General features: G+C 51.2%; 1 protein-coding gene across 5 annotated transcripts in view; it reads right to left on the bottom strand.

Annotated features, from left to right (window-relative positions):
• Window positions 1-6823, bottom strand: part of WHRN (whirlin) — an 83667-nt gene extending 76844 nt beyond the window's left edge. For 4 of the 5 annotated variants that reach the window (XM_072727552.1, XM_072727553.1, XM_072727555.1 and 1 more), the window contains exon 1: window positions 5758-6483. In XM_072727552.1, coding sequence (XP_072583653.1) covers window positions 5758-6366 — 609 coding nt within the window. In that variant the 5' untranslated portion in view covers window positions 6367-6483. Of the gene's footprint in view, window positions 1-5757 lie in introns of all 5 variants that reach the window. The other variant, XM_072727554.1, reaches the window with a different exon arrangement.
• Window positions 6824-26306: the final 19483 nt, after the last annotated feature.

Here is a 26306-nt window from a genome sequence, read left to right as displayed (position 1 = left end):
CCATGACCCTCCTGGCCTCCCTGCCTCCCCTGGAAGGAGAAAGCACCGGGCACACGGGAGGCACTCACTCACTGCCGCCAGCCTGACGCCAGCCTCCTCTCTTCCCGGTAGCGTTCCAGTAAAGCAAAGTTCAGACACAAGTGCACTGGCCCCATGGTGCTGCCTCCCGCAGCTGACGCCAGGAGAGCACAGGAAACAAATGGTCTGACTCCTGTTCTCTGCACCCTTTGCCACCTGCCCTGCTGTAAAAGTAAAATGACATGTCTGCAGCACGGGAATCTTTAAAAAGCAGCCCCCACCCTGCGGCACAATTACAAGTCTGTGTGAGCTGCATGTTAACATCAGATTCTTGCTTGGGGGTTTAATAAAAAATAAAAAAAAAATTTAAAAAGGAAGAAAAAGAATCGGTTTTGAAAGACTGGTATTTCAACCTCCAACCACCTCCAGCCGTTAAATGTCATTCCTTCTAATCAAATTCTCCGGTCCTTGCTGGGCACTAGTTTGGGGTCCCTGAGCAGTGGAGACCAAACGCTGCCCTTCCAGGCTATGAAAGATCCTTGCTGGAAAGCCAGTTGGAGCCTAATCTCCCCACGGATGCCTGCTTCAGTGCAAAGCCCTCTGCAGGGCAGGGTGGGGGGTGGGGGGGTGGCGGTGGGGGGTGGATTATGACTCTGGAGCTGATGCACATGGTGCTGGGCGCATGAGCAGACAGGCCTATGAGGGGCTGCGTGCGCTTGACAGGTGCGTACAGGCTGTGTGCCGTGTGGCGGAGGTGGAAGGCAACAACACACACAAAATCCAATTAGTCGGGGGTTAAAGGATCATACTTATCTTTGCAGCTCCATCCAAATGATGAATCTCTGGCAGGTAATAAACAACGCCAGGTTTATGGCAAGAGAAAAGTGACAGAAAAACAAGCAGCTAACACTGGGGTAATTCTCTATCTCTTTCGTGTCCAGCTTAAAGTCAAGAGGCAGGAATCTTCTACGATAATAATATCAATTCCTAAAAAAAAAAAACCAAAAAACAAAAACAAAAAACCAAAAACAAAAACAGAACAAAACTAAGGGCATTCTCTTCCAGCCGGGGACAAAATGCTGCTTTTTATTTGAAGAGGAAACAACCAGTTGAAAAGGGATTGTGTCCTACCCGGGCACTGTAATTGTCTAAAACCCCGAGTATCAGCTTGGGCCACATAAATAAATAAGATTAAATTAAAGAAATGGACCCTCTCAATGTACTGCATCACGCTCTGGATCGAGCAAGCAAACATCTATTCAGCGAAGAGCTTATTAATAGTGAGCTTTCAGCATGTCACTGCTGGCAAGGCCCCCAGGACCCAGGAAAGAGGACAGGGCCAGAGGAAAGTCTCTGCGTACCCGTGAACACATTACCCGCCGCTTCCAAATTGGAATACAGTAATAACACCAGTGGGAGAAGCTGCATTTCAGATACAAAGTTGCAAGTGGTAATAATCTATAATGGCTTCAGCTAACCATGTACAACAGGAAAATGACAAATGTGTCATTTAGAATGCGCCGGGCTAAATGCAATGACTTATATTAATACGGACAGGTTCTTTGCGGGTCATCATGCAGAGGGAGGGAGGGTGTGATAACTCTGATTAAATGAAAGCGCCGCTGTTTTTAACTTCTGGAACGTTTCAAAGTCTAACATGCCCCTCGGATGCCCCCGGGGGGGTGCCGAGATTGTAATGAAGCCATTTCATTTTCATCGAGATGAAGCACACACATCCACACACACATCCCAGCAGCACCCCGCTACCCCGCATCCCGCTACCCGCAGAATTAGGGACTCGGGGGGCCAGCGGGTAAGTGAATGGGATTTTGAGGGCTCCCAGGGCAGAGATCCTATGCTCGTCTTCTCGTGAACTCCGGAACGGCTCTAGGGTTGGTGTTCTCGGGCCCAGGGAGGGCAGTCACGCTCTCATCATACAGGGTGCAACCCGTCAATCTCCTGATTTAGTAGGAAGCTACACAACCGTGCCAAGATCCTCATCGCCCAGTCCTTAGCCAGCGTTCCTAACTCTGCCTTAAAGGAAATCGGTTCCAAAAGAACAAGAAAACACCAGATTAAATATTCTAGATGCCTTCTGCATAGCACATACTGAGCAAACCACAGATTTCTCAGAGCCCAGAAGAGACCCTGGGCAGCCACTGGCCCATCCGGCCTTGGGCACGGAGAGGGTCGGTGACTGGCCCCAGGTTACACAGCAAGCGTGTGGCAGAGGCCCAGTGCAGCATCCCTGGTCTGTGGGCTCCTTGGCTAACTTACCAAGCCTTTTTGGCTGAAAAGCTTTGAGAGGTCTACTACTACTACTACTATTATTATTATTATTATTATTATTATTATTATGATTGGCTCTTGTTCATTCAAGATAGATTTTTCAAAAATCAAACATTTCAACATAATTGCAAATAGTAAATGGCTTGCCTTATCTGGACCTGTCACTGTTGATTTAGCAAATAGCCTTCAAGAGAGGGATGGGAGCCCCCTGGAGAGAGGATCAGAATCCTCGCTGAACCGCTCTGGGCAACCACGGATACCTGATTTGTGAGAGAGAGAAGTGGAAAAACTTTGTATGTTCAAGCTCTTCTGTTCCCTGGGAGGAGGTGACCCTCTCTGATTCACGAATTCACTGATTCCTAAAATTTAATTTTCTTTTTATTACACACACACACACACACACACACAAAAGCTTTCCTTCGGGAAAGCTCCTTGTATCTGCAGAAGAATAAGGTTTCGGGATTGAAAACACATCTCAAGAACCAAAACAGAAACAACCGAAGTGGAGACTGACAGATGAATAAAGAAGGTACACACAACACACGCACACGCACACGCACACGCACACACGCACGCACACGCAGTGGAATATTATTTGGCCACAAAAAAAAAATAAACAAATTCTGCCCTTTGTGACAGCATGGATGAACCTGGACATTACACCAAGTGAAATAAACCAGACACATAAAAACAAATGCAGGACGATCTCACTTACATGTGGAATCCCAAAAAAAGCATAATCCACAGAAGCAAAGAGCAGAGCAGTGGTTACCAGAGGCCAGGGGTGGAGGAAACAGGAAAATGTTGGTCAAAGGGAAGACTCTCAGAAAATGAGTAAGTGCTGGGGAGGATCCAATGCACAGCCCGGCGACTATAATTAATAATTCTGTATTGTATGCTTGAAATTAGCTAAGAGAGTTCATCCCAAGTGTTCTTAACCACAGAAATAAAGTAACTGTGTGAGGTGATGAGTAATTTAGCTTGACTGGGGTAACCCTTGTATAAGGGACAGGTATCAAAAAAAAAAAAAGAAGGGGGACAGGTATCGCAAATCACTACACTGTACGCCTTAACTATACACAATTTTTATTTCTACTTCCATAAGGCTGGGGCAGAAAATAAACAGACGAGTAAATTAACAAATAAAAGCACACCGAAGAAGACAGAAAACGTGTCTTGTGCTAAATGCAATGTGGCACATGGAGCAGAAAAGACAGAAAAAGCGGTGATACTCGAATCAAGTCTGATGTTTGGTTGAGAGGAATGTAAGTTTATCAGAAAATCCCTGACACGGTGCCCGACAGCAGTGTAGCCAATAAACAGGGCCTGGAAGTGGAGAAATCCGGGTTAAGGGCCGTTTGTAACCAGCAGAGAGGCCGGGGCCTCTTTTGGCTCCCGGTTAAGGGACTTAATGCCCTCACTTTTGTGGAGATGTGTCAACCGCGCCGGGTGTTCTAGGCTGTCCTGAAACTGCCTGCCCATCCTGCAACCCGGAGGTGCTCGCAGAGGCCACAGAGATGAGGTCCCGCCTCCTCCGTTTTAAATTCCACCCACGGAAAGTCTGTTCTCCTGTCCCCCTGCAGTTAAGGTGACACAAAGCAGTATTCATTTTGCCTGTTGCTTCTGTAGGTTGCAAAGGGGTGTGTTCCAGGCAGGCTGTGTCTGGCGGTGGCCGGAAGAAGGGCACCCGGAGGCAGGAGCTCCTCCTGCCCTGGCCGGCCCCTCCGTAGGAAAAGTGACAGTCGGGGACATGGTGGGCGTGGGGAAGTGGGTACTGCTCAGCTCCCAGGGCTCCTGCACCCATCCAAAGGCAGTTCTGCTCCTCTGGGTGCTCAAAAACCATACCATGGAGAGTTTACGTTTTACTAGACCAGCTAAGGCCCGCCCTGAGTCACAGAGTTAGGGGGAGCAAGGTGAGCCTCCCTCCCTCAGGGAGGCTCAGACACGCCATGCAGAGCGACACCCACCCTGGAGGGCCGAGCTGAAGCTCCGGTCCCCGGCAGCTCCGGCCCCTTGATGTGTCTGACACTGGGATGCAAACCGACAGGTGAGCCTGTGTTATTAACGTCCGGGTTACCTGAGGCCTTTCGAACGTCTGGCACCTTGTGACGAGTCAGTTTGCCACTAAAATTGAATCCACGTTTATAACTGACCATTTGGACCAAGTTATCTCTCGAGTATAAATGTATCATCTGGGAACTCTAGACCTTTTAGGGCCAAAGGCTAACAGACTATTTCTTTATAAACATACTGAATGTCAGATAAGGGGAAAAGATTGATACCGGGGGGAGGAGAGAGAGGAGGACAGACGCATGGAAATGCACAAGAACCTCTGTCTGACCACAGGTCACCTAATGGGGCCCAGGAAGTAGCCCTGGACCTCTGCAGCCTGGCCACTTCCCAGCAGCCCGCGGGCCCTCAGCCGGTGTCCTGACCACCTGCACCGAGGAGGACCCAAGGCAGGGAAAAAGGCGTTGGTAGTGAGAAGCTGGGTCACAGGACGCCCTAAGCCCCTAGGAAGCATTTTCCCTGCACGAGCTGAGTATGTCACCGTTTTTTCCCCCAAAACCCTTTACTTCCTGTACAAAGGTGAGCAAAGGCGAAGGTGGCCTGTAGGTGTGGGTGTGCAAACACCCCCAAGGAAGGGATCCTTGAGTCCCCATGTACACCACGCTCTACCCATCTCACACTCCAACTGGTTGCCAACAGCCCTAGGCGTGAGATTAGCAAACTCCAATCTACTTTAAACAGCTTGATTAAATCCCTAGGAGACCGCTGTCAGGGGGTTATTTTTCTCAATTAACAGACACAAAAAGTGCAACCGTTCTCAAGGGGGTGGAAGATTTATTCCTGACGTTCGGGCGGGGGCCTCCTTTCCAACAAGGTTAGGGACACTGGGCCCAGCCGGCTGCCCCATTTTCCAAGCGGAAGACCCAGGGGTCTTGGAGAGGAAACGTGTCTGGTCCCAGGACACACCGCCTGGGACATGCAAACAGCAGAGCCAGGTTGGGGGCAGCCTCCTCGGCCGGGCAGTGCTATAACAAAACTTTGTCTCTTTCAGGGGCATGAACCCCACCAAAGGAGGAGACGAGCACACAGCACAAGCGGAGACACCCGCTGATCACTAAGATATGCAAGAAGGGGACCTTACCTGTTTTTCTTTAAATGCTCATGAGAATCCCTGTGCCTTTGCACGCTACATTTGTCTGAGTATTTGATTACGTCCCCCCCACACTGGCGGCCTTTATGCCCCCCACGGAAGCGGGTCCACGCCCTTTCCCCCCCATCACCGCGTCCGCACCGCAGTGCCGGGCATCTATTTGCCGAAACCAAACAAAACTAGACGTTCCTGTCTTAAAGAAGCATTTAAAAAAAATAATAAAATAAAGACAGAGAGACGCGGCCCAGGAAGGCCAGGTGGACCGCCCCCCGCCCCCCGCGCAGCCTCACCTTGACCGCCTCGGCGTGGGTCACCCGGGCCAGGGACTTGTCGTTGACGCGCAGGATCTGGTCCCCGACCCGCAGCCCCTCCTTCTCGGCCAGGGAGCCCGGCTCCACCAGCGACACGTAGATGCCCACGCCGTGCTCCGCGCCCCCGCGGATGCTGAAGCCCAGGCCCTCGTGCGCCCTGGCGCGCCGCAGGCTCACCAGGCGCACGTCCCCGGGCCCCGCGCCGTCGGGGCCGCCCCAGGCCGGCGGGCGGCAGGCGGCGGCGGGCAGGTAGAGCCCCTCGGCCGTGTACTGGTCGAAGAGCAGCTGGTCGGCGCGCGGGATGACCAGGCGCAGCAGCGGCAGCAGGCGCCGCTTGCCCGGGCTGTCCAGCAGCACGCGCAGGGTGCGCACCAGGTCGAACACGTTGCGGCGCGCGTGGTAGGCGTTGAGGCAGTGCGTGAGCTGCTCGCGCTCCGCCTCGCTCAGCAGCGCCAGCAGCGCCCGGTGCAGCTGCCGCACGTTGGCCGACAGCAGCCGCAGCCCCGCGCCGCCCCCCGCCCCCGCCCCCGCCCCCAGCGAGCCGCTGGAGGACGAGCTCCCCGACAGGCCGTCCAGCTGCGCCTGCATGTCCCCGCCGGGGCCGGGCGCACGCGGGGGAGCCGGGGCGCGGGCGCCGAGACGGGCGCAGGCTCCGCGGGGAAACAGAGGCAGCCGCCCCGGGCGGGGCGGGCGGGAACCGCGTCCCGGAGGCCGAGGGCTGCAGCCGGGCGACGCGGACGCGGACGCGGAGGCGGACGCGGAGGGAGCACGGGCCCCGGCTAGAGCCCGGAGGTGGCGGAGGGAGGCGGCAGCTACATCGCGGAGGGCGCCGGGGCGGCGGGAGTCGGGACGCGGCGCGCGGGCACCCCCCGGCCGGGCCCGAAGCCCCCAGGCGCGGTGCGCGGCGCCCTGGCCGGAGCCCCCCGAGCCGCAGCCGCTGCAGCCGCCGCAGCCGCCCGCCCGGGGCTGCGGGGCATGTCCGGGCTGCGGCGGCCCGGGGACCCCCGCGCGCCCTCCCCGCGCGCCCCCCGCGCCCTCCCCGCGCCCTCCCCGCGCCCTCCCCGCGCCGCCGGGGCGCAGGCGGAGCCGGGACTTCGCGAACTGTCGAGCCGCCCGGGGCCGGTGTTGCAGCGAGTTCCGACGCCGCCGCCGTCGCCTCGGCCCCGGCCTGGCCCCGCCCCCGCCCCGCCCCTCCCCCTCGGCCGCCCCCTCCCCCCCCGCGGGCTCTTCAGGAAATGACGTCCCGCCTCGCGCCTGGCGGTTGCCTGGAGACGGGGTGAAACAGTCCAGCCCCGGGGAAGAAAGGGGTGAAAGTGATGGGGGGTGCGGGGAGGAGCTCCGGGGCGCCCCCCCCCCCCGCCTCCCCGCTCCCGGGCCGCGCCCCGAGCCTCAGCCTCAGCCTCAGCCTCAGCCTCAGCAGCGCTTGGGAGCAATTAGCCGCCTAGAAGCTAATTCACAGTCGTGGGGGGGCGCGGCACGGGGGGTCGGGGGGACCCAACTTTTTTGCCGCTGAAATGCTAAACGCTCCAGGCTCGGCGTGGAGCCTCCAGAGGGGCGCTCCCCTCCGGCACGCCCAGGCGCACCAGCGCGAGGGGTTGGTGCGGGGCGGTCGGAGGGCACCTGCTGTGTGCGAGACCCACACCCAAGCCTGAGGGTGCTGGCGCCCGCCGGGGCGACCCCCCGTGCAAGGGGAGGTCGGGCTGCACCGCCGCCGGGGAGGCGGGAAGCCGCTTTCCAGAAATGCAAGCGCGCGCGGACGCGGGTGGGTGCGTGCAGCCCCGGCGAGATCCCAGCAAGGCGGGTGGGTTGCATATCGCTGTCGGCGTCCTGGTTGTGCTCCCGTCAGCACGGGGGGGAACATGGGATGTCTGTGTATTACTTCTTTCACCTTCATGCGAATCTGCAAAAAAAAAATAATTTTGGAATGTATATGAAGGAGTCGGGGAGACAAGTACTCTGTGCCTTCCCATCCCAAGACGACAGGGGACCAGGGGACGGTAGTGCAAGGTGCGGCCTAAAGCTCTCCTCTCCCACCCCACTCCCCCAGATGTGATCCAAGTGAAAGTCCTGTGCTTCTGTTCCAAGGTGGCTTTCCAAGGAGCCCATTGGTGTTCCTCCCCCCACTGCCACATCCCTTCCAACCGATGGACTCTCCTAAACTATTCTTGGCTTTATTGTCCCTAAAAACAGAGTGGAATTACCAGTGCGAACTTCTATCTTGGGGAAAGAGAGATTGGATATCACCTAACGGAGTAGCTTGAGCTGGCCCCGGAAGGATGGAGCGTTCGCTCCTTCATCCACTTACTTATTCGGTCGCTCCTTTACTCGGTGGTTTCCAAGCACCTGTTGGGTCCTGGGTCCTGTCCTGGGTGTTGGAGACACTGGTTTTAAAAAAAGGAGCACTGAGGGGGGGGCACTTGACGGGATGAGCACTGGGTGTTATTCTGTATGTTGGCAAGTTGAACACCAATAAAAAATAAATTTATTATTAAAAAAATAAAAATTAAATAAATAAAGGAAATCGCTAAAAAAAAAAAAGGGAAATCGCTGATTTCAAGGAGGTCACTGTTTCCCAGGGGAGAAAGACCACGTGAATAAAGTTAAAAACCAGCATGGTAAGTGTCATGATGGCTGAGAGGGCCCCGGGTTAGGGGAGGGGAAAATTTGAAGGCCTTTATCAAAGAGGTGACACCTGAACAAAGGTCCCCCTAAGGAGAATGGACTTTCTTTGCTGGGCTTTGGGTAATCACAGAAGGATTTTCAGCACTGTCGGGTTAGTGCGTGCCCAAAGCTGAGGCTGGGAATTGAAGCTACTCCCCACCCCCCAAATCTTTAACTCTCTTATTCACTTCCCTATGACAGATCTGGGTTAAATTAATATCCAATGAACATATTGGACAGAGTGTTTTGAATAACCAGTTAAGCTACCTTGGAACATATGTATGTCTCACAGCCCTCAGCTTAGCAGCTAATGCTGTGTGTCATTCTCCCTCCTCTTAACTGCCATTGAAGAAGCCTTTGATGCCACTTGGCGAAGGTATTTAGATTAAAAAAAAAATCTCCCCCACTCCCCAAATATATAAATGGCATGCCTCAAAATGACACCAAGCAGGGTTTAATTATATGCAGTTCAGGTTTTCTGCAAATGTATTTCATGCTCGGCTTTCACTTAGTTTGTGTTTCTAATTATAATTACTGTGATTGGCTTGATAAATGCACCTAGGAGCTAAGATCCCCATTCCCAACACTTTATCTCTGTGCAAGGATGCTGGAGGGAGGGGGGGGGAGAGAAAAAGGTATTTTTGCCTCAGGCAGTAGAAACTACATCACACAGGCCTCTTTGTAGAAAAGAAACACTTTCTTCTGCAAACATCAGAGACCATCTGGGAGGCCACACTATTGTTTAATTTCGTGGAGGCCAGTTGCAGGGGGGGTGGGGGGACAGACAAGTGCAAGAGCCCGGAAAGAGAACTCGCTGGGGCTTCTTCCATCCATCTTGCATAACCGCCTTAGTATCGGTTTGCACTGTGTACCCTCTGATGAGAGGCAGTGTGTAACTGTGCTCAAACCTCAAGAATCCTATTTCATGTCGGAAGATGTGTTTGTCGTTCAGAAATAAGCTCCTGGAAACCCAAGATGCCTGGGCTCCTGAGGGCTACACTGCCTCCGGCCTTCCAGACCTGGAAGGAAGCCCTGACCACGTGAGCCGACCTGGCCTTGGTTGCACACTGCCCTCTTCAGAAGGAAAGTGTTATTATTCTCCCGTGTGTGCGGCAGCTTCCTTTGGCTGACTTCACCAAAGTCACTTTCAGTGGGGTCGCTACTGTTCCCCAACTCTGGCCAATCGATGCCCTTCTCCTATGGATGGTTCTGGAAACTTGGACACGCTGGAGCAGTTGAAAGGCAGAGGGAAGAGTGAATTGTACGCCAGCTCCGAAGGGCTTTGTGTCGAACTGGACTCTGGGTTGTTTGTTTTTTATGCATTTGTTTTAATAAGAGGCAGCGTACGGAGTTGCACTCGGGATCTCGGGAAGAAAACCATTATCCTGTCCCTTTACTAGTGAGTGACCCATAACAAATGGCTTCCCTTCTAGTCTGTAAAATTGAGTTTCTAAACCTTTCCTGTGTCCCCAAAGGACAGTTGCAAGCACCACGTCCTGCCCAGTAAATGAAAGCTCGCAGGTGGAGGACCATGAAGCTGTCGGTTCTCCTCTGTTTTTATGGCAATCTTAGAAAGCCTTTTTCTATGGCATAGTCATTAGGAACTCCTCCCCTTTCCTCTTCTCCACTGGAATGTATCTGTGGGAGGCAATAGAGATTAATTTAATTTAAGATGCATTTCCTGTGGGACGTAGAGAAAAATTAAGCTAATGTTTATTGAGTGTCAGACACTGTTTTAAACACTTGTAACTCATTCAGTCCTCCTAACTATTCTGTAAGGAGAGATGCAACCACCACCACCACCATCACCACCACCATCACCACCACCACCATCGTCATCCTGGTAAAGCAGGTAGAAAAATCAGGACATAGGGACGTGACCGTCCCCAAGATTACAGAGGTAGTTAATGGAAGAGTTGGCAGTCTGGCTCCAGGGTTCTTACTCAACCACATTGCTGTGTAGCCTTCCAAATGCTTGGTTCAACGAGGCTGAAAGGTCGTAGATGGGAATGGTATGAAGACCACATTTTCTTGAAAGTCGGGCTGGGAACATCGGAGGTCGAACACAAGCCACATATTAATGATTCCCAGTTGGCAAGCTGACGTCTGCTGGAGGGGGGAACAGGTAGGGTTTTTGTTTTTTTTTTTTAATAAGGAACGCCTCATTGAGAGAGATGGGCGGTGGAGAGGAGTGGGATCCCAGCCTGGACACAGGCAGAGGCTCAGAGCAGACTGATGCAGGATGTCATAAGGAGTATCTCCCAGTTATCACTTCTGCTTTAGGACCACACCCCGTCTCTTCCTTGCAGCGTCAGTGGGGATGGTGTGAGCAGAGAAAAGAGAAACGTTCACCGTTCACCTCCATGCCTGGTAGCCAATGCAGACAATATTGATGGAAGTGCAGGGAGATAAGAGAGAGGCAGCAAAAAGAGAAAGCGCGAAATATCAGGAAAACAGGGTACAGGTACAGGCTCCAAACTTTCGGAAGCTGAAATGGCATAAAGGGAAGAAGCAGTTAACAGTATTATGGAAAAACTTTGGAGCGTCCTCAGACCCCAAAAATATCCTCTCTCAGGCTTCTCTGATACCTTAGGGCACATCTTGCTAACGGCTGCACAAAATAAGTCAAGATCAGACACAGATGCTCACAGACGCAGCTCAGGGCTATGGCTGCTTGATGCTGAGATGCTGAGTGGAGTTTCTGGGGAAGGAGCTTGGCGGGCCGCGCTTGCGAGGGGGGGTGGGGTGCGCTGCCTTTGTAACAGCTCGCTGCGATGCACAAACCCTGAATGCTAGTTTTGCTTTTTTCCCCCACCCTGCCCCCCGAAAAGCAAAAACCCTCCTCGAATTTCTTTGGGTCTGTGAAAGCAGATACCAGTGTAGGTCTTTTGTCAAAGTGAGGTGACATAAAGCAAATGTCTGAAAAGCGGGGGATACCTGTGTTTATCTGGGCCTTGGCACAATCTCCAAAGCGTCTGACTCATGGTCGTAGAGAATCACATGATATTTATGCTAGAAGGGTGCTAGAGCAGAGAATTGATCTCCAGGTTTCAAGCCCCACTCTGATGTCACTGGGTGACCTTGGCCGAGTCCTGGAGGTCCTATGTGCCTTCTGATGCCCTTTAAAACAGGGACAGTGGTGTTGTCATCAGCATTATGATTGATGGAGTTCATGGATGTGCAGTCTTACCACCCTGCCTGGCAAGCACCGGGTCGTCCTGCAGTGCTTGTATCTAACCACACAGGAGCCCCCCAAAGATAGGGCCGTGGCTCCTTTATCTCTGTGGCTGGGGCTCAGCCCCGGGGCAAGCACACAGTAACTGCTCAGGAATTAGCCGTTGGGTGCCTCCTTGATTCCCTCCCTTGTCGTACAGATGACAATCAAGGCCCAGAGAAGGTCACTAACTCATCCACAGTCCCGCGGGGCACCAGCGGGGCCTGTCTCGGGGTCTCGTTAGCAGCTAGAAGGAAAATGTACTGAGAGCTTGCAATGAAAAGGCTAAGCACTTGACGACAGGCGTCGCGTCTTTAATCCTCACAACAATCCTGGCAAATGGACATGATGATGACCCCTACGTTATAGATAACAAAACAGTGTCCGGCCTATGAGGCGGTTCCCCCAAAGTCTGTCCCATTAACCGGCACCGGCCCACAGCCTGCTCTCACAGCACCTGGTATCAGGACAGATGGGATTGATGCTGACTTCTCTCATACAGCTTTGAGGGAAATAACAAATGATAATGACGGCAATAATAAATCGCAGGGAGCCAATTTGTGGCTAGAAAGAGGCCGAGCGGTGGAAGCGACCCTGTCGGGCATGCTGTGTTGTAATCCGATTGCTACGTGGAGAAGAGCTTCTTTAATCAGAGGATTATATATTGGTTACACCCGGATACTCACTCCACATATCAGCTTGGCTCAGATTAGAGAAGCCCCCAGAGGACACATCCCTACCGTGTACACATCCGCACGGCTAACTGGGGCACCCATTCATGCGTTCACGCCGTTCATTCATTCATCCTTCCAACTTTACTTAGCGCCTCCTCCGTGGGGCCAGGCAACACCCTGGAGATCCAGCAGGAACAAGGCCACCAGGGCTCCTGCCCTCCTGGGGTTGACAGCCAGGAGCTGTTGTGCCGTGAGCTTGCAACAGGCTCATGGTGACCTCTGATGTTAGGGTCCCAGGCAGGGCTCCCCTGCTGGCAGCCCCTTCCCTGAGCTTCAGCTTCCCAGGCTTTTTGGCATCATAGCAAAGTGATTATCAGTACTGCAGACCGACTTGGTGAAATGATTCCTGGTTATGTAACCTCGGAGGAATCGCATCTCCTCTCTGAACCTCAGTTTCTTTATTTATTAAAAAAAAAAAAAAAAACTATAAAAAGGGCTATAAAAAAGTAATGGTTGGAAAGTTAATGGAAATAATGCATGTAAAGCACATAGCATGTGCCTGCGACCAGGGCAGCTCTGCACCGCTGTAAGAATTGCTTCGAGGGGCGCCTGGGTGGCACAGTCGGTTGAGCTGCTGACTCTTGGTTTCGGCTCAGGTCGTGATCTCAGGGTCCTGAGATCAAGCCTCGTGGCGGGCTCTGTGCTCAGCGTGGAGTCTGCTAGAGATTCTCCCTCTGCCCCTCCTGCTTGTGTGTGTTCCCTTTCTAAAATAAATAAATCTATTCTTTTTAAAAAAGAACTGCCTCGAGAAAGGAACTCAGAGTTTTGCTTATCTGTATGGATCCTGTAAGACTTTTTTTTTTTTTTTAATGATGAGGTAATGAGGTGGCTAAATTTCTGGTTAATTGCTTCATGTCCTCGCTGATGCTCAAGGAGGTTTCTTGTTTTGTTTTTATTTTTAACTCCAGTCTTCAGGGGATTCTGAAAAAGAATGCTGTTCCCGGGACTTTCTGTACACTATCGGCCAAGGTCTTCCTCTCCCGGCCTCAGTCTTCCCGTCTGTACAATGAGGGGCTTGGAGGCGATGACCTACAGGCCTTCCCAGCTCTAAGAAGGGTGTTTTTGTTTCTATGGCAGAGGAGGAAGAGGGAGGGGAAGGCAAGGATGAGAGGGAAGCAGGAAGAGCTTTCTGGGGTTCTGGGCAGATTCAGATTTAGAATTCCGTCCCTGGCTCCCTGGCTGAGTGATGACTCTTCCTCTGACTGGTTTGAGGCTCATAATGTCTCTTTGCCTCCGGGTTTCAAATAGCAGCTAATGGTCCTAGCTGCCTTTCAGCAGGTTTTGTGATTTTGCCTTTGACTTTGACCATCTTCAAAGACACTCGGCAGACATCGTTATTACATTTACAGGGCCCGATGTGCCCAACCGCTTGGCAAATTGTGTCAAAGAATCTATAACTGTTACAGAAGAATGCTTGCTCTCTGCATTCTTCTTTATTCCTTGGAAGTTTGATGTCCTCATTGACCTTCCATGAAGGTAACAATAAATGGAGTTTCCACATCCTGGAATTACAGTGACATTTCTTAAAGCCGGTGGAACCGTAAAGACCACATTCATTGATTCATCCAACAAATGTGTTTCAAGTGCCTACTATGTGTCAGGCACCACGTGAGGGCTGAAAGGGCTGACCTATCATCCTTATTCTCGGGCCTCCCTTTTTTTTTTAATAAATTAATTTTTATTGGTGTTCAATTTACCAACATACAGAAAAACACCCAGTGCTCATCCCATCAAGTGTCCCCCTCAGTTCGGGCCTCCCATTTAGTTGGGAACAACACGTAAAGACTAATACCTGCTCTTTGCTCTAATAGAGTGCCTTAGTTATCTATTGCTGTGTAACAAATTATTACAAACCTGATGGCTTGAGCAGCACACATTAATTGTCTCGTAGTGTCCAGGGGTCAGGGGCCTGGGCATGGGTTAGCTGGTTCCTCTGCTCGTTTTTTTTTTTTTTTTTTTTTTTTCACAAAATGGCAATCAAGGTGTTGGCAGGGCTGTGTTTTCATTTGAAGGCTTGACTAGGGAGGATTCACTTCCAACTCAGTCAGTGGCAGAGTTCGTTTCTTATGACATAGAGGATGATTGGACGTCCCACCTTTTCACTGGCTGTTTCTCATCTTGGAAGCCAGGCAGTTTTTTTGCCCTGTGATCTGTACATGGCAGCCGACTTCTTCAAAGCCAGCAAGGGACTCTCTCTCTCTCTCTCTCTCTCTCTCCAGTCTGCTAAGACGGAGTCTTCTATAATGTAAGGCAATCTCAAGAGTGCATCCCATCCCATTTGTCATATGAAGTAACCCAATCAAAGGAGTGACATCCTATTTTGCCTTATGCCATAGTTAGAAGCAAGTCATCGGTTCTGCCCAAACCGAAGGGGAGATTATATAAGGACGTGGCTCGTTGCAGGGGTCACTTTAGGGTACGCCTGCCACACAGAAAATGGACAAAGTGTAACAAGTGTGCAGAGGAGGTAGCCCCTGTTCCTTTCAGGGGAGGTCAAGAAGGTGTCCTGAAAGAGGAGACATTTGAAGGGTGACACTTGAAGGATGAGGAGGGGGTCGCCAGGTGGATAAGGTGGAAAGGGCACTCTGGGCAGAAGGAACAGCAAGGGCAAAGACACGAAGGCGGGAAAGACTACAGATTGTTTGGGGAACTTGCAAGGAAGTTCTGTGTAGTTGGATCCAGCAAGCATGTGGCCGGAGACGTAGCTGGAGAGAAGAAGGTGGGCAGCAGTGAATCGGGACAGCCGTGGAATGGGGGGCTCAGCACCTTTGACTGTATTCTAAAAGCAGCGGAGAGCCATCAGTTTGCAGGTGTGGATCCAGATTCTCCCTGGAAGAGCCACCAGCACCTTTTCTAATAGTCCCCAAAGATTTATAGAAGCACTTGGACTTCATAAAGCATCCTCAGGGAAGGTGGCACCTTTTTTTTAAAGAGCGTGATAGACACCAGAGCCTGCTAAAAATAGGTCTGAGCCTCCATGGCGGACCAAGCCATGAACCGTTTATGTTGGAAGGCACTTTCAAACCTCATGCGAGCCGGTGACTGCCTTTTCTCCTCGCCTGTTTGGTGCAGCTTGGTCATGTGTGGCAGGCGTTAGAATCAGACTGACCTGGATTCAAATCCTGATGCTGCCACTTGCCGGCTCGTAAGGCCTTGACCAAGTAACTGCAGGGAGAATCAAACGCAAGCATCTCCGCAGACCACCCCTCCGGCTTGTGTGTGAGCCTGTCGGGGCTGCCATAACAGAGGGCCACAGGGGGCATAAACAACAGAAATTTATTTTCTCAGGACGCCTGGGTGGCTCAGCAGTGGAGCATCTGCCTTCAGCTCAGGTCATGATCCTGGGGTCCTGGGATCGAGTCCCGCATCAAACTCCCCACAGGGAGCCTGCTTCTCCCTCTGCCCAAATCTCTGCCTCTCTCTCTCTCTCTGTCTCTCATGAATAAATAAATAAAGTCTTTTAAAAAAATTATTTTCTCATGGTCCTGGAGGCTAGAAGTCTGAGATCAAGGTGTCAGTAGGGTTAGTTTCTCCTTGAGGCCTCTCTCCCGAGTTTGCAGATGGCCACCTTCTCCTGGGGTCTCTACTTTGTCTTCCTTTTGTCTCTGCAGACATACCTGTCAAATGTCCTCTTCTTACGAGGACACAAGTCATAGTGGATTAGGGCCCATCCTGGAGATTTCATTTTAACATAATCACCTTCTTTAAAGACCTAACCTCCAAACATGGTTGGTCTGAGGTGCGAAGGCTTAGGATGTCAACATATGACTATCATCAGGGGACACAATCCAGCGCAAGATAGTATAGTCTCAACTCACATTAGCTGCATCTTCCTCCACCTCCGATGGTGAACATGTCCATGCTCCGGTTGGAGGCATGATTTCTCAGCCTCTCACACTCTAGTTCTTCCACAAGAGCTGCTTTGTCTCATCAATCACCTTCCAGAAGGACGTGCGTTCACTCCTTGCTCTGTAACTAACGGCACCAGCAACACCGGTCCAGACGGGCTCCCAACGCCACTGAAATATGCCTAACAAAGCAACTGAATAACCTTTCTTTAATTTAATCCAATGGCAGTAATTTTCCAGAACACACCATTACAAGGGAGCAGGATGGTCTCCAGGGCTTTTGATGCCTAATTAAAAGGCACTGTTGCAAGAAGGAGATTGCAGTTACGTCTCAGAATCACCTCGTTCTGATTTTGGAGTTGTAGAAAAAGGAGTTTTTACCCAACTGTGAGGAGGAAGGGGCTAGGGGAATTGTGGGGGCCTCTGCTGGTCACACAGAGAAGGCTTCGTGCCATTGTTTCTGTTTGTTAGAGTAAGCCAAGGTCATTCCTCTTATGTTGTGGGTGACGGGGCCAGGAAGCTCTGACCCTGGGCCACGGAACTTCAGGGATCGCCCACCCATTTTCAGTATTAGCTTATCCAGCGGCACCTTCTTCTTGAGCAGGTTATTAGGTGCTGTGGATGGTGGGCACGATCATCAAAATAACAGATAAATATTTCAGAATCACAGATTCTTCATTTGAGGCTCATGCTCTAGCACATTTGTGAATTCTGGTCCCCAAAACTGTGCGAGAACCACTTTCTGTTGTTCTGAGCCACCCAGTTTGAGGTAATCTATTAAGCAGCCTTAGGAAATTAATACCCGTGGTTAATAATAATTGCCTGAAGTTGATGTATTTCAAGTGTTATGTTATTTGAGGCTTCCTATTCTTGTGGTTGTTTTGAGAAGTCAGTGAAATAATGCATATAATGTGCTAAGCATGGTTTGTCCTCCATAAATGCCATACGAATACATTCATTTGGCTATTTTTTTTTTAAAGATTTCATTTATTTGTTCATGAGAAACACAGAGAGGGGAGAGTGAGAGGCAGAGACACAGGCAGAGGGAGAAGCAGGCTCCACACAGGGAGCCCGACGTGGGACTCGATCCCAGGTCTCCAGGATCGCGCCCTGGGCTGAAGGTGGCGCTAAACCGCTGAGCCACCCGGGCTGCCCATTCATTTGGTTATTAATATCTTTATCTTTTTTAACAAAGATTTTAGTTTTAAGTAATCTCCTCACCCAACGTGGGGCTCGAACTCACAACCCTGAGATCCAGAGCCACACGCTCCACTGACAGAGCCAGCCAGACGCCCCTGTATTTATTATTATTTTTTTGTTGTTGTTAAAATCAGATTATTTTTTTGTTGTTGTTTTTGTTGTTTTGTTGTTTGTTGTTGTTAAATCAAAATCAGATAATCAGATAACCCCTAAAGGCAACAAACAAATATGCATATAAATGGGGTCAAGGTAAGTGAAGTGAATTCATATTTGTCCTTTTGACTCCTCAGAAAGCTATTCAGGAAGGAGGTCACCTAGGATCCAGCACTGGGCTTATGGCCTGGGTCCTAGACAGGAAGGCCTGTGTACTGGTCCCCTGGTCCCCTGGTCCCCTGACCCCTGACCTCTGCTCCAGAGGAGCCGTTAGGCAATTACATTACAGTGGAGCGGGCCATCAGGCAGAGGAAGCTGAATGGGCCAACGGGGGAAGGTGGAGCTGGATGTCAGGAAGGCTTGCAGGAGGAGTCAGTGGAGAGAAGCAGGTGTGAGCATTGTGGAGGGCATTCTGGAAGTAAAGCCTAACTTCTTCGTGCATCTGAAAGGACGCCTGGGACTTCGCCACCTCAGGAAGGTGGAGCATACAAGTCTGAAGGAAACCCCATTCAACCAACTAACTTCAGAAAAGATATGTGATTGGGGAAATGAATATTGCATCCATAAGATACCGGGCACCTGCGTGGCTCAGTGGTTGAGCATCTGCCTTCAGCTCGAGTCATGACCCCGGGGTCCTGGGATTGTTGGGCTCCCCGCAGGGAGTCTGCTTGTCTCTTTGCTTGTGTCTCTGCCTCTCTCTGTGTATCTCTCATGAGTAAGTAAATAAAATCTTTAAAAAAAAAATCAATAAGGTACCATTTCATACCTGCCAGGTAGACAAAAATCAAAATATCTGACATTACCAAGTATTGATGGGACCGTGCTATAAGAGGAACCCACTTGCAGGGCTAGTGGGGTGTAAAGGGGCATGATCGCCATGGAAAATACCTGGAAGTATCTAGCACGCTTGAGGAGGTGGCAAACTGAGCAGCTCTGTAGCTTGGTATATTCCCTGGAGGAATTCTCACACATTTGTACCCAAAGTGCGCCAGTTAGTTTCTGCTTTGTAACAAGTCATCCCCCAAAACACAGCACCTTGACCAACAATCTCTTATTTAGCCTACACTTCTACGGGTCAGCTGGGAGTCTTTCTGGTCTGGCCCAGCTTGCTTGGCTCATCTCTGCTGGGCTCTTTCCTGTAGGAGAGGTCAATGGGCAGGCGGCCGGCAGGTGCATGAACTCGCATGGCCTCATCTCGTGTCTGCTGGTCAGCTGGCTGTTGGCCGCAGTGACCGAGCTACATGTCTTGTGTCCTCTAGCCCCAGGCCGTGGTTAGCACCCTTGCAGGGTATAGGGCATGTCGCTAATATATGGTGGTTAATGACACACTTGCCTGCAGGATTATCTGATGATGTGGATTAGGAAAAGACAACCTTAGAAGTTTTATCCTCTTTTCTTTTAAATCATGGCTTCATTGAAGTATTATTCATATACCATTCAACTCTCCCACTTAGGGTGAACAATTTTGTAGTTGTAAATACATTCGCAGTATTGTGAATCCTCTCTGCAGTCAATTTTGGAACATACTCGATCACCCCAAAAAGAACTCCATATCCGTTAGCCATCAACCCCCCCAATCTATTGTCCCCTGTATCCTAGACAACAACCAAACTACCTTCTGTCTCTAGAGATGACTTGCTTATCCTGGACATTTCATGGAAATGGAATTATGTAATTATTTGGCCTTTTATGCCTGGTTTCTTTCGCTTAGTGTAAAGTTTTCGAGTTTCCTCCAGGTTATAGCATATATTCGTTCTCCGTTCCTCTTCGTGGCTGAATGCTATCCCACCGTACGGCTATACTACTCTTTGTTGATCCTCGCATCAGTTGAGGCACATTCGAGTCGTTTCCACTCTTGGCTATCGGGAACAACGCTGCTTTGAGCGTTCACGTACAGGCTTCTGTGTGGACATATGTTTCCATTTCTTTCAGGAGTAGAATTTCTTGGTCCTATGGTAGCTCTGTGCTTTCCAAGCTGCTAGATTGTTTGCAAAGTGGCTGCACTGAGCCTTGGAACTCTACAGCCCTCAAGAGTCAGCCTTTGGGGCCTTCTAAGCCAACATTTATACTGGTAACTTTTGGTTCTTTCTTTGCTGTTGTTGTTTGCTTTGTTTCTTTGTGGGCTTTTTTATAAACCAGGAATCAGATGCGATGTGGCTTCAGGCCCAGTGAGGCCAACCGGGTTTGGGCAAGCTCTGTAAGTGCTTCCTGCCCACCTCTGATGCTCTGGCAGGGTTTGCGGCCCCCTCACCTTCCTTCTTGCATCCAGCTCGTTCAGAAGCTTTCTGTTCTTGGTTCTAGTTCATTCTCATTTCCTCCTTGGTAGAGCCTTCCATGCCTCCTCTCCTCCACCAGGCCACTGAGGAAGGTTCTGGGGGTCATCTCACCAACCCCTCCCTTCTGGGGACTGAGGCACGAAGGCAGTGTTGGAGTTGTGGGGTCCCAGATCTGAAAATAAGTTGAGGGCAGAACTGAAACAGAAAACTAAGATTTGTTTTTTTTCCCCCTCTTCTTATTAAAATTATAATGCCTGCTTATTGTATAAAAATGAGAAAGGTAATTATAATTCAAAAAGAATAAAAACATCTTTTAAAAAAAGATCACCCATAATTTCACCACCAACAGAAAGTTAATGTTATCTTTTTTGGTTTATAACTTTTATTAATTTAATTATTCATTAATTTTAGTATATGTGCTGCCAAAGCGAGCACCAATTATTCATTAATTTATTCAATAAATGTTTATATGGTGTCTACCAATTGCCAAGTATTTACTAAACCCGGGAGACATTTCTCTTTGCATATGTACATATGTATAAATATATACATCATTTCCGACGAAAATCAGGATCATCTTACATATGTGCTTTATCATTTAAATTTCTTTTTTTTTTAAGATTTTATTTATTCATAGACACACAGAGAGAAAGAGAGAGAGGCAGAGACACAGGCAGAGGGAGAAGCAGGCTCCACGCAGGGAGCACGACATGGGACTCGATCCCGGGACCCCGGGATCACACCCTGAGCTGAAGGCAGACACCCAATCATTTAAATTTCTCTATCATTCCAATGATAGGTTATACATCCCCTTTTTATGAAAATACATTTAAAGCTACATTCTCATTCCTTTTTTTTTTTAAGGTTTTATTTATTTATTTGAGAGAGTGAGCATGAGCGGTGGGGAAGGGGCAGAGGGAGAGGGAGAAGCAGACTCCCCACTGAGCAGGGAGCCCGATGTCAGGACTGGATCCCAGGACCCTGGGATCATGACCTGAGCTGAAGGCAGCTGCTTACCCGACTGAGCCCCCCAGGCGCCCCTACATTCTCATTCTTAATGACTGCAGAGAATATGCAATGAGTTATTTAAGCAATCCCCCCTTGTTGAACACATTGGTTATGTTTAACTCCCTATGATCAACTTGGCTGTAATCACCTTTTTGTCTTCTTGGTTTTCCAGATAAATTTGTAGAAATATAACTGCCAGGTCAAAAGATATATAAACATTTTTAAGGCTCATGTTGATACATTTTGCCAATTGACCTGTCAAAAATAACTGTTCAAGTCTGGTCTCCCAACAGCCACGCATAAAAATGCCTGTGCTTCACTCCTCGTGAACATTCTGCGAAGCCCTCGGTAATTTATTCGTTTCCAAGACGAAAAATAAAAAATGGTTTTATGGGTTTCCTAGGGCTGTTCTCACAAAGTACCTCAAACTGTGTGGCTGAAAATAACAGAAATTTATTGTGTCACAGTTTTGAAGGCTAATGTCCCAAATCAAGGTGTTGGCAGGACCGTCCTCCCTCTGAAAACTGCAGAGGGATATTTCCTCCTCTTTCTGGCTTCTGGCAGTTGGCCAGCGGCCTTCTGGCTCCTCGGCTTGCATCGCGTCACTCCAGTCACCACCCTCCTGGCCACACAGCTTTCTCCCCGGGTCTGTTTTCACACGGCCGGCTTATTGTATGGACGTGAGGCAGAGCGGATCAGGGACCTGTCCTACTCCAGTAACTCACTACGTCTGCAAAGACACTATTTGCAAATAAGATCAGATTCTGAAGTACCCGAGGGTTAGGGTTTCAATATATTCTCTTTTGCAGGGTTGCGAGGGGGACACCATTCAACTTAAGGCAATGGTATCACATACTTGCATTTTTTACTGATTTGCGTTTTTGGTTACATACTTGAAATTTTTTTTGGTTTTTGTTTTTGTTTTTTACATACTTGAAATTTTGATCGATGACTGGTAAAATTGAGCATTTCCCCATGAGTACCTTGGGTCATTTTTCCATGGGGGTATTTGTCTCCTCCCTATTTATTCATAAAAAAATTTTATGCAGTAAAAATAGTCATGCTTAAACTCTAGGTTTTTCTCTTTTACTGAGACTCTTTTTTTAAAGGTTTTATTTATTGATTCATGAGAGACCCAGAGAGAGGCAGAGACACAGGCAGAGGGAGACACAGGCTCCCTGCGGGGAGCCCAATGCAGGACTCGATCCCAGGACTCCGGGGTCACGCTCTGGGCTGAAGGCAGATGCTCAACCGCTGAGCCCCCCAGGCTTCCTTTTTACTGAGTTTCACATGCACCAACAGTTGCTCAGACTTTGGGGTATTTGAAAAATTGCCAAACTGCAGCTTGCTCCGGGTGTGGTTCTCCGGCCACCAGCGCTATGAGAGAGTCCTCCCCAAAGAGGCCAGCAGGAGGACCACGTGACTTCGAGGCTCCTGTATGCGTCGGGATAGTCTGACCCCAGAAATCTGGACGGGCTGCAGCGCGAGGGTCTATTTCCTGCTCAGACCATATGTCTGCTGCAGGTTGGCCGAGCCCCTGCCACGTCGTCACTGCAGGATCCAGGCCACCCGAGCAGCTCCCCTGCAGCCCATCGGGGAAACAGAAACAACTGTGTTTTCTAACAGAGAGAACTGAATACAGGGAATTATCCTCATGAGTGCGGGAGGAGCGACAAAGGGAACGAGGAGGAGGAGGAGGTGGTGCAGAGAGCCCTGGAGGCGGCGGAGGCAGCCCAGGTCCGGGCACCAGCGGGGAGGCTTGGGATTGTCAGGGGCTGGCTGCTTGGAGGCAGACCCCCGGGAGCACGGAGGCAGACTGCGGGCAGGACCCGGAGAGCAGGTGCAGCTGCGGGCTGCTGGCATCCCACGGGGGCGCCACCAGCCCGGAGCCCCAACCAGTGGGGCGTGCAGGACTGGGCCGCTTTGGGGCAGCAGACAGACCAGCAGGCAAACGGGGACAAGGGAAGCTGGTCCCCCTCCTCTGGCCTGGGAGCCCGGCCTGGTGCCCCTACTGCCGGCCTGCCCCCGGCTGCTGTCCCAGGATGCCATGCACCAGGTGGCTCCGGGCCCCAGAACTGAGGTGTGTGTGGGGAGAGGTGGGAGGCAGGATGCTGAGTACCAGGTGGCTCTGGGCCCAGGACTGTGCTGCTGCGCTTCTGGAGGCGGGCAGCCTGAGGTCGGGGGCAGTGCGGTGGTTCCCGGGAGCGCCACCTACCCGCTGGCTTCTCGAGAGCTGCACAGAGCTGGACCTCGTGTCTCCTCCTCCCTTTACAAGGAGGCCCCACTCCATAACCTAATCCACCCCTAGGTACGTCCCAAAGATGCCACCGCCAGGCCTCATCACGCTGTGGAGTCAGGTGGTGGAGGCAGGAACATTCAGTCCATCCCAGGTGGCAAGGCCGAAGGGGACCACTGGCCAAGGAGGCTGCACTGCAGAGACGTGTGGGTCTGGGCCTAGGAACTGGCCCCGCCGGCCCGGCCGGGGGTGGGGGGCGGGCGGAGGTGGAGGGGAGAGCGAGTGAGCGCTGCCCTGGAGCCTTGACCAGCAGCACCGCCAGCCCAGTGCCTGGCAGGTCTGAGGTCGTGGGGCGGGACGGCGACATCCTCCTGCACCACCCCCCCACCCCCCGCCATCCATCACGGATGGTCTGCAAGAAGTCACGGCTTGGTTCAGCTGCCTCCCTGGGGAGCTGCCCTTGAGGCCGACTGCATCCCCTCCCAGGCCCGGCACCCCGTTCCCAGGCCACCAGGAGCCCCGTTATCCCAGGCTGCACCTGCCGGCCCCGAAGGTGCTGGGAAACACGGAGCCTCGGCCTCCTCCCACACCTGCTGCACCAGACCCTGCACAGGGGCCAGGCTCTAGGAGCTCCTCTCTGCGGCCGCCGTCCCTGGCTCGCTCTCTTACCTGGACCAAAAGGAGGGTCCACCGTACCCCCTACCTAAGCCTGGGTGGGTTTTACCCGGGTCCCCTGCAGCAGTAGCCTCGGATTAGTGTCAGTTCCTCGCACACTCTGGCTGTAATCCGAAGCTCCATCGAAGTTCCCCAGGTTGGCGGGAACTTTGTTCTTGTTCTTGTTTTTTGTCTAGACATAAAGATTTAGCGAGAGGCTGGCAGGGGCCTCATCAGGGTCGCCAGCCAGTTGCCACTCTGTGCAATTTCTTGATTCCCAGTCCGTGGCTCTGACTTGCTGCTCAGGGTCCGGGTGGACATGAATTTGGGGGGACACAGTTCCACCCACTACAAGGTGAATTTTGCAGGGGGGGGAGTCCCTGGGGGTCACTCCAAGATTGAAATCCCTTTGTTGACTCCATGGTTCCTCTGCCTGGAAGCTTCAGAATGCCTTGACCTCACGCCCTATCTCCACACTAAGGCACTTTGGTGACAAGAGGCAAGTGTCCCCCCGCAGCCGGGATTGCACTAAACCTCACATCCAAGTACTGCAAGATGAGTTAATTAAGAACAAATCTCTTTGCCTTTAAAGCATGCAAATCGAGGACGTGTGCAGCAATTGACTGTACAAAACCAATTATTTTAAAAAGTGTTTTAATCTTCCCTATACTGTGATCCTCCTCAAAGCAGCAGCCTGGGGCAGCTCTAAGTAACCAGGCAGCTGAAGCCGGTACACGGCGCGCCCGGGCGGGCTTCTCCCTTCCTCAGGACTGCACCCAGAGGTAGCAGGGTTATTTGTGGAGAGGAGGCCTTACCCCACGTGGTCCCCCCGGAAATGCAAGCTCTGGGAAGGCAGAGACCATGTTCTGTGCCTTTCTCTGCAGACAGGACAGTTTCCAGCACACGGCGCTTAGTGGACTTTGGCCAGGCTTCCGTGAACAGAGCCCGAGCGCAGGTGTGTGGACACCAGGTATCATGAAGCGCTCCCAGGGGGGCTCCGTAGGGGAGTCGGGGATGCGACAGAGAAGGGGAGGAGGGCGAGAGCCTGGGGAGCTGCGTGAGGCACCCAGGATGCAAAACTGGACGTTGGTGCACGAATCTCAGAGTGAGTGTCCCCTTAAATTTGGTGCCTCATTATGTCACTTGCTTCACCCTAGCCCCAGCCTTCTGGGCAGGAATGTGACTTCAGACAAAATCCCTCCCAGGCAGCTTCGGCCCAATCCTATGGGCCGCTGGAATATAAGTTGCAGTCACTGGTTCAAGGCACCCTGGGAATGGGGAGGACGTACATCCCCAAGGGCAGGGTTGGTAAGAGTCACAGATGTGGGCTGCTGGAAGGGAAGGCCCACCTAAGAAGCTGGTGTAGGGCACAGAAACAATAAGAAGGAATCTGGGTGCAGCGTTAATAATACACCTCACCGATGATTGCCGGGTGAATGAATGAAGGCAGAAAGAAATTTATGAGTGAATTAACGATCCAACAAAAAGTGAATTCACTGAAAATTGAGAATGCTCATAAAAATCCTATTCTACAACCAACTCTGAGCTTCGACCCCACTCAACCCGTGGGGCTAATGTTTATTTAATGCTGGGTGGCAAGCTTAGAGGGGGACTTTGTTGCAGCAAAGTCTATGTCTCCGTCACCAGGACACTTCCCATCACTGGTGGAGAGACCGAGTGCCCACTGATATGATCCAAATGCTGGTGGACACAGAGGCAAAATGACAGCAGGGCAGAGTGTCCTTCCCTTCCTTGGGAGCATCCCCTGAGAGAGGAGAAGGGAATGAGGACCCGAGTTACTGGTATGCTAGTGCCCTGGCTGGGGGACTCTTGCCTGCCCAATCCCAGCTCTGCCCGCTGACTAAGGGCTCCTGAAAGCAGCCTGGCATATTGTATCAGCATTTAAATCCCATCACATCTCCCTGCTGACTCTCATTCCAAAATATTTATTCATTTGATGACTCAGAATAATTGCCTCCATCCCCAGTCTCTAAGACTGACAGTGTAGAACAGCAGAGAATTCCCATCCTTGCCTGGCGCTCCTGCAATCAGGGGAGAGGAAGTGAACCATCAATCGTGACGTTCAATCGAGCACTCTGCCTGGCATAGCTCCATTCACCCCAGAGCCACTTTTCAGGCCCATATTCTCATTTTGCAACAGGGGCATTATCATCCTAGGGACCCAGACTTAAGATTCAGGTCATCTATTGATCCATTCAAACACTTACTCAAACACTACTTTGGGCTAAGCTTTGTGCTAGCTAAGTCCTCATCCTGCCCAGTAGCTGTGTGGTAGATGACCTGACATGAGTGCCTGTACGGTGCCAAGCATAGAAAAGGCTCTAAAAATGCTTGTAAGATGGACAAATGGATGGATAGAAGATGGAAGGGTGGGTGGTGGATAGATGGTCGGATGGGTGGTTGGATGGGAGGATAGGTGGTGGATGGATGACTGGATGAGTGGATGGATGGAAGGATGGATGGTGGATAGATGGATTGTTGGATGGATGGGATTGTGGAATTTGTGGTTATGTCTCTTCAGTA

The sequence above is a fragment of the Vulpes vulpes genome, chromosome 12, assembly GCF_048418805.1.
Source record: "Vulpes vulpes isolate BD-2025 chromosome 12, VulVul3, whole genome shotgun sequence".
Taxonomy (NCBI): domain Eukaryota; kingdom Metazoa; phylum Chordata; class Mammalia; order Carnivora; family Canidae; genus Vulpes; species Vulpes vulpes.
This window is presented reverse-complemented; position numbering and strand designations above follow the sequence as displayed.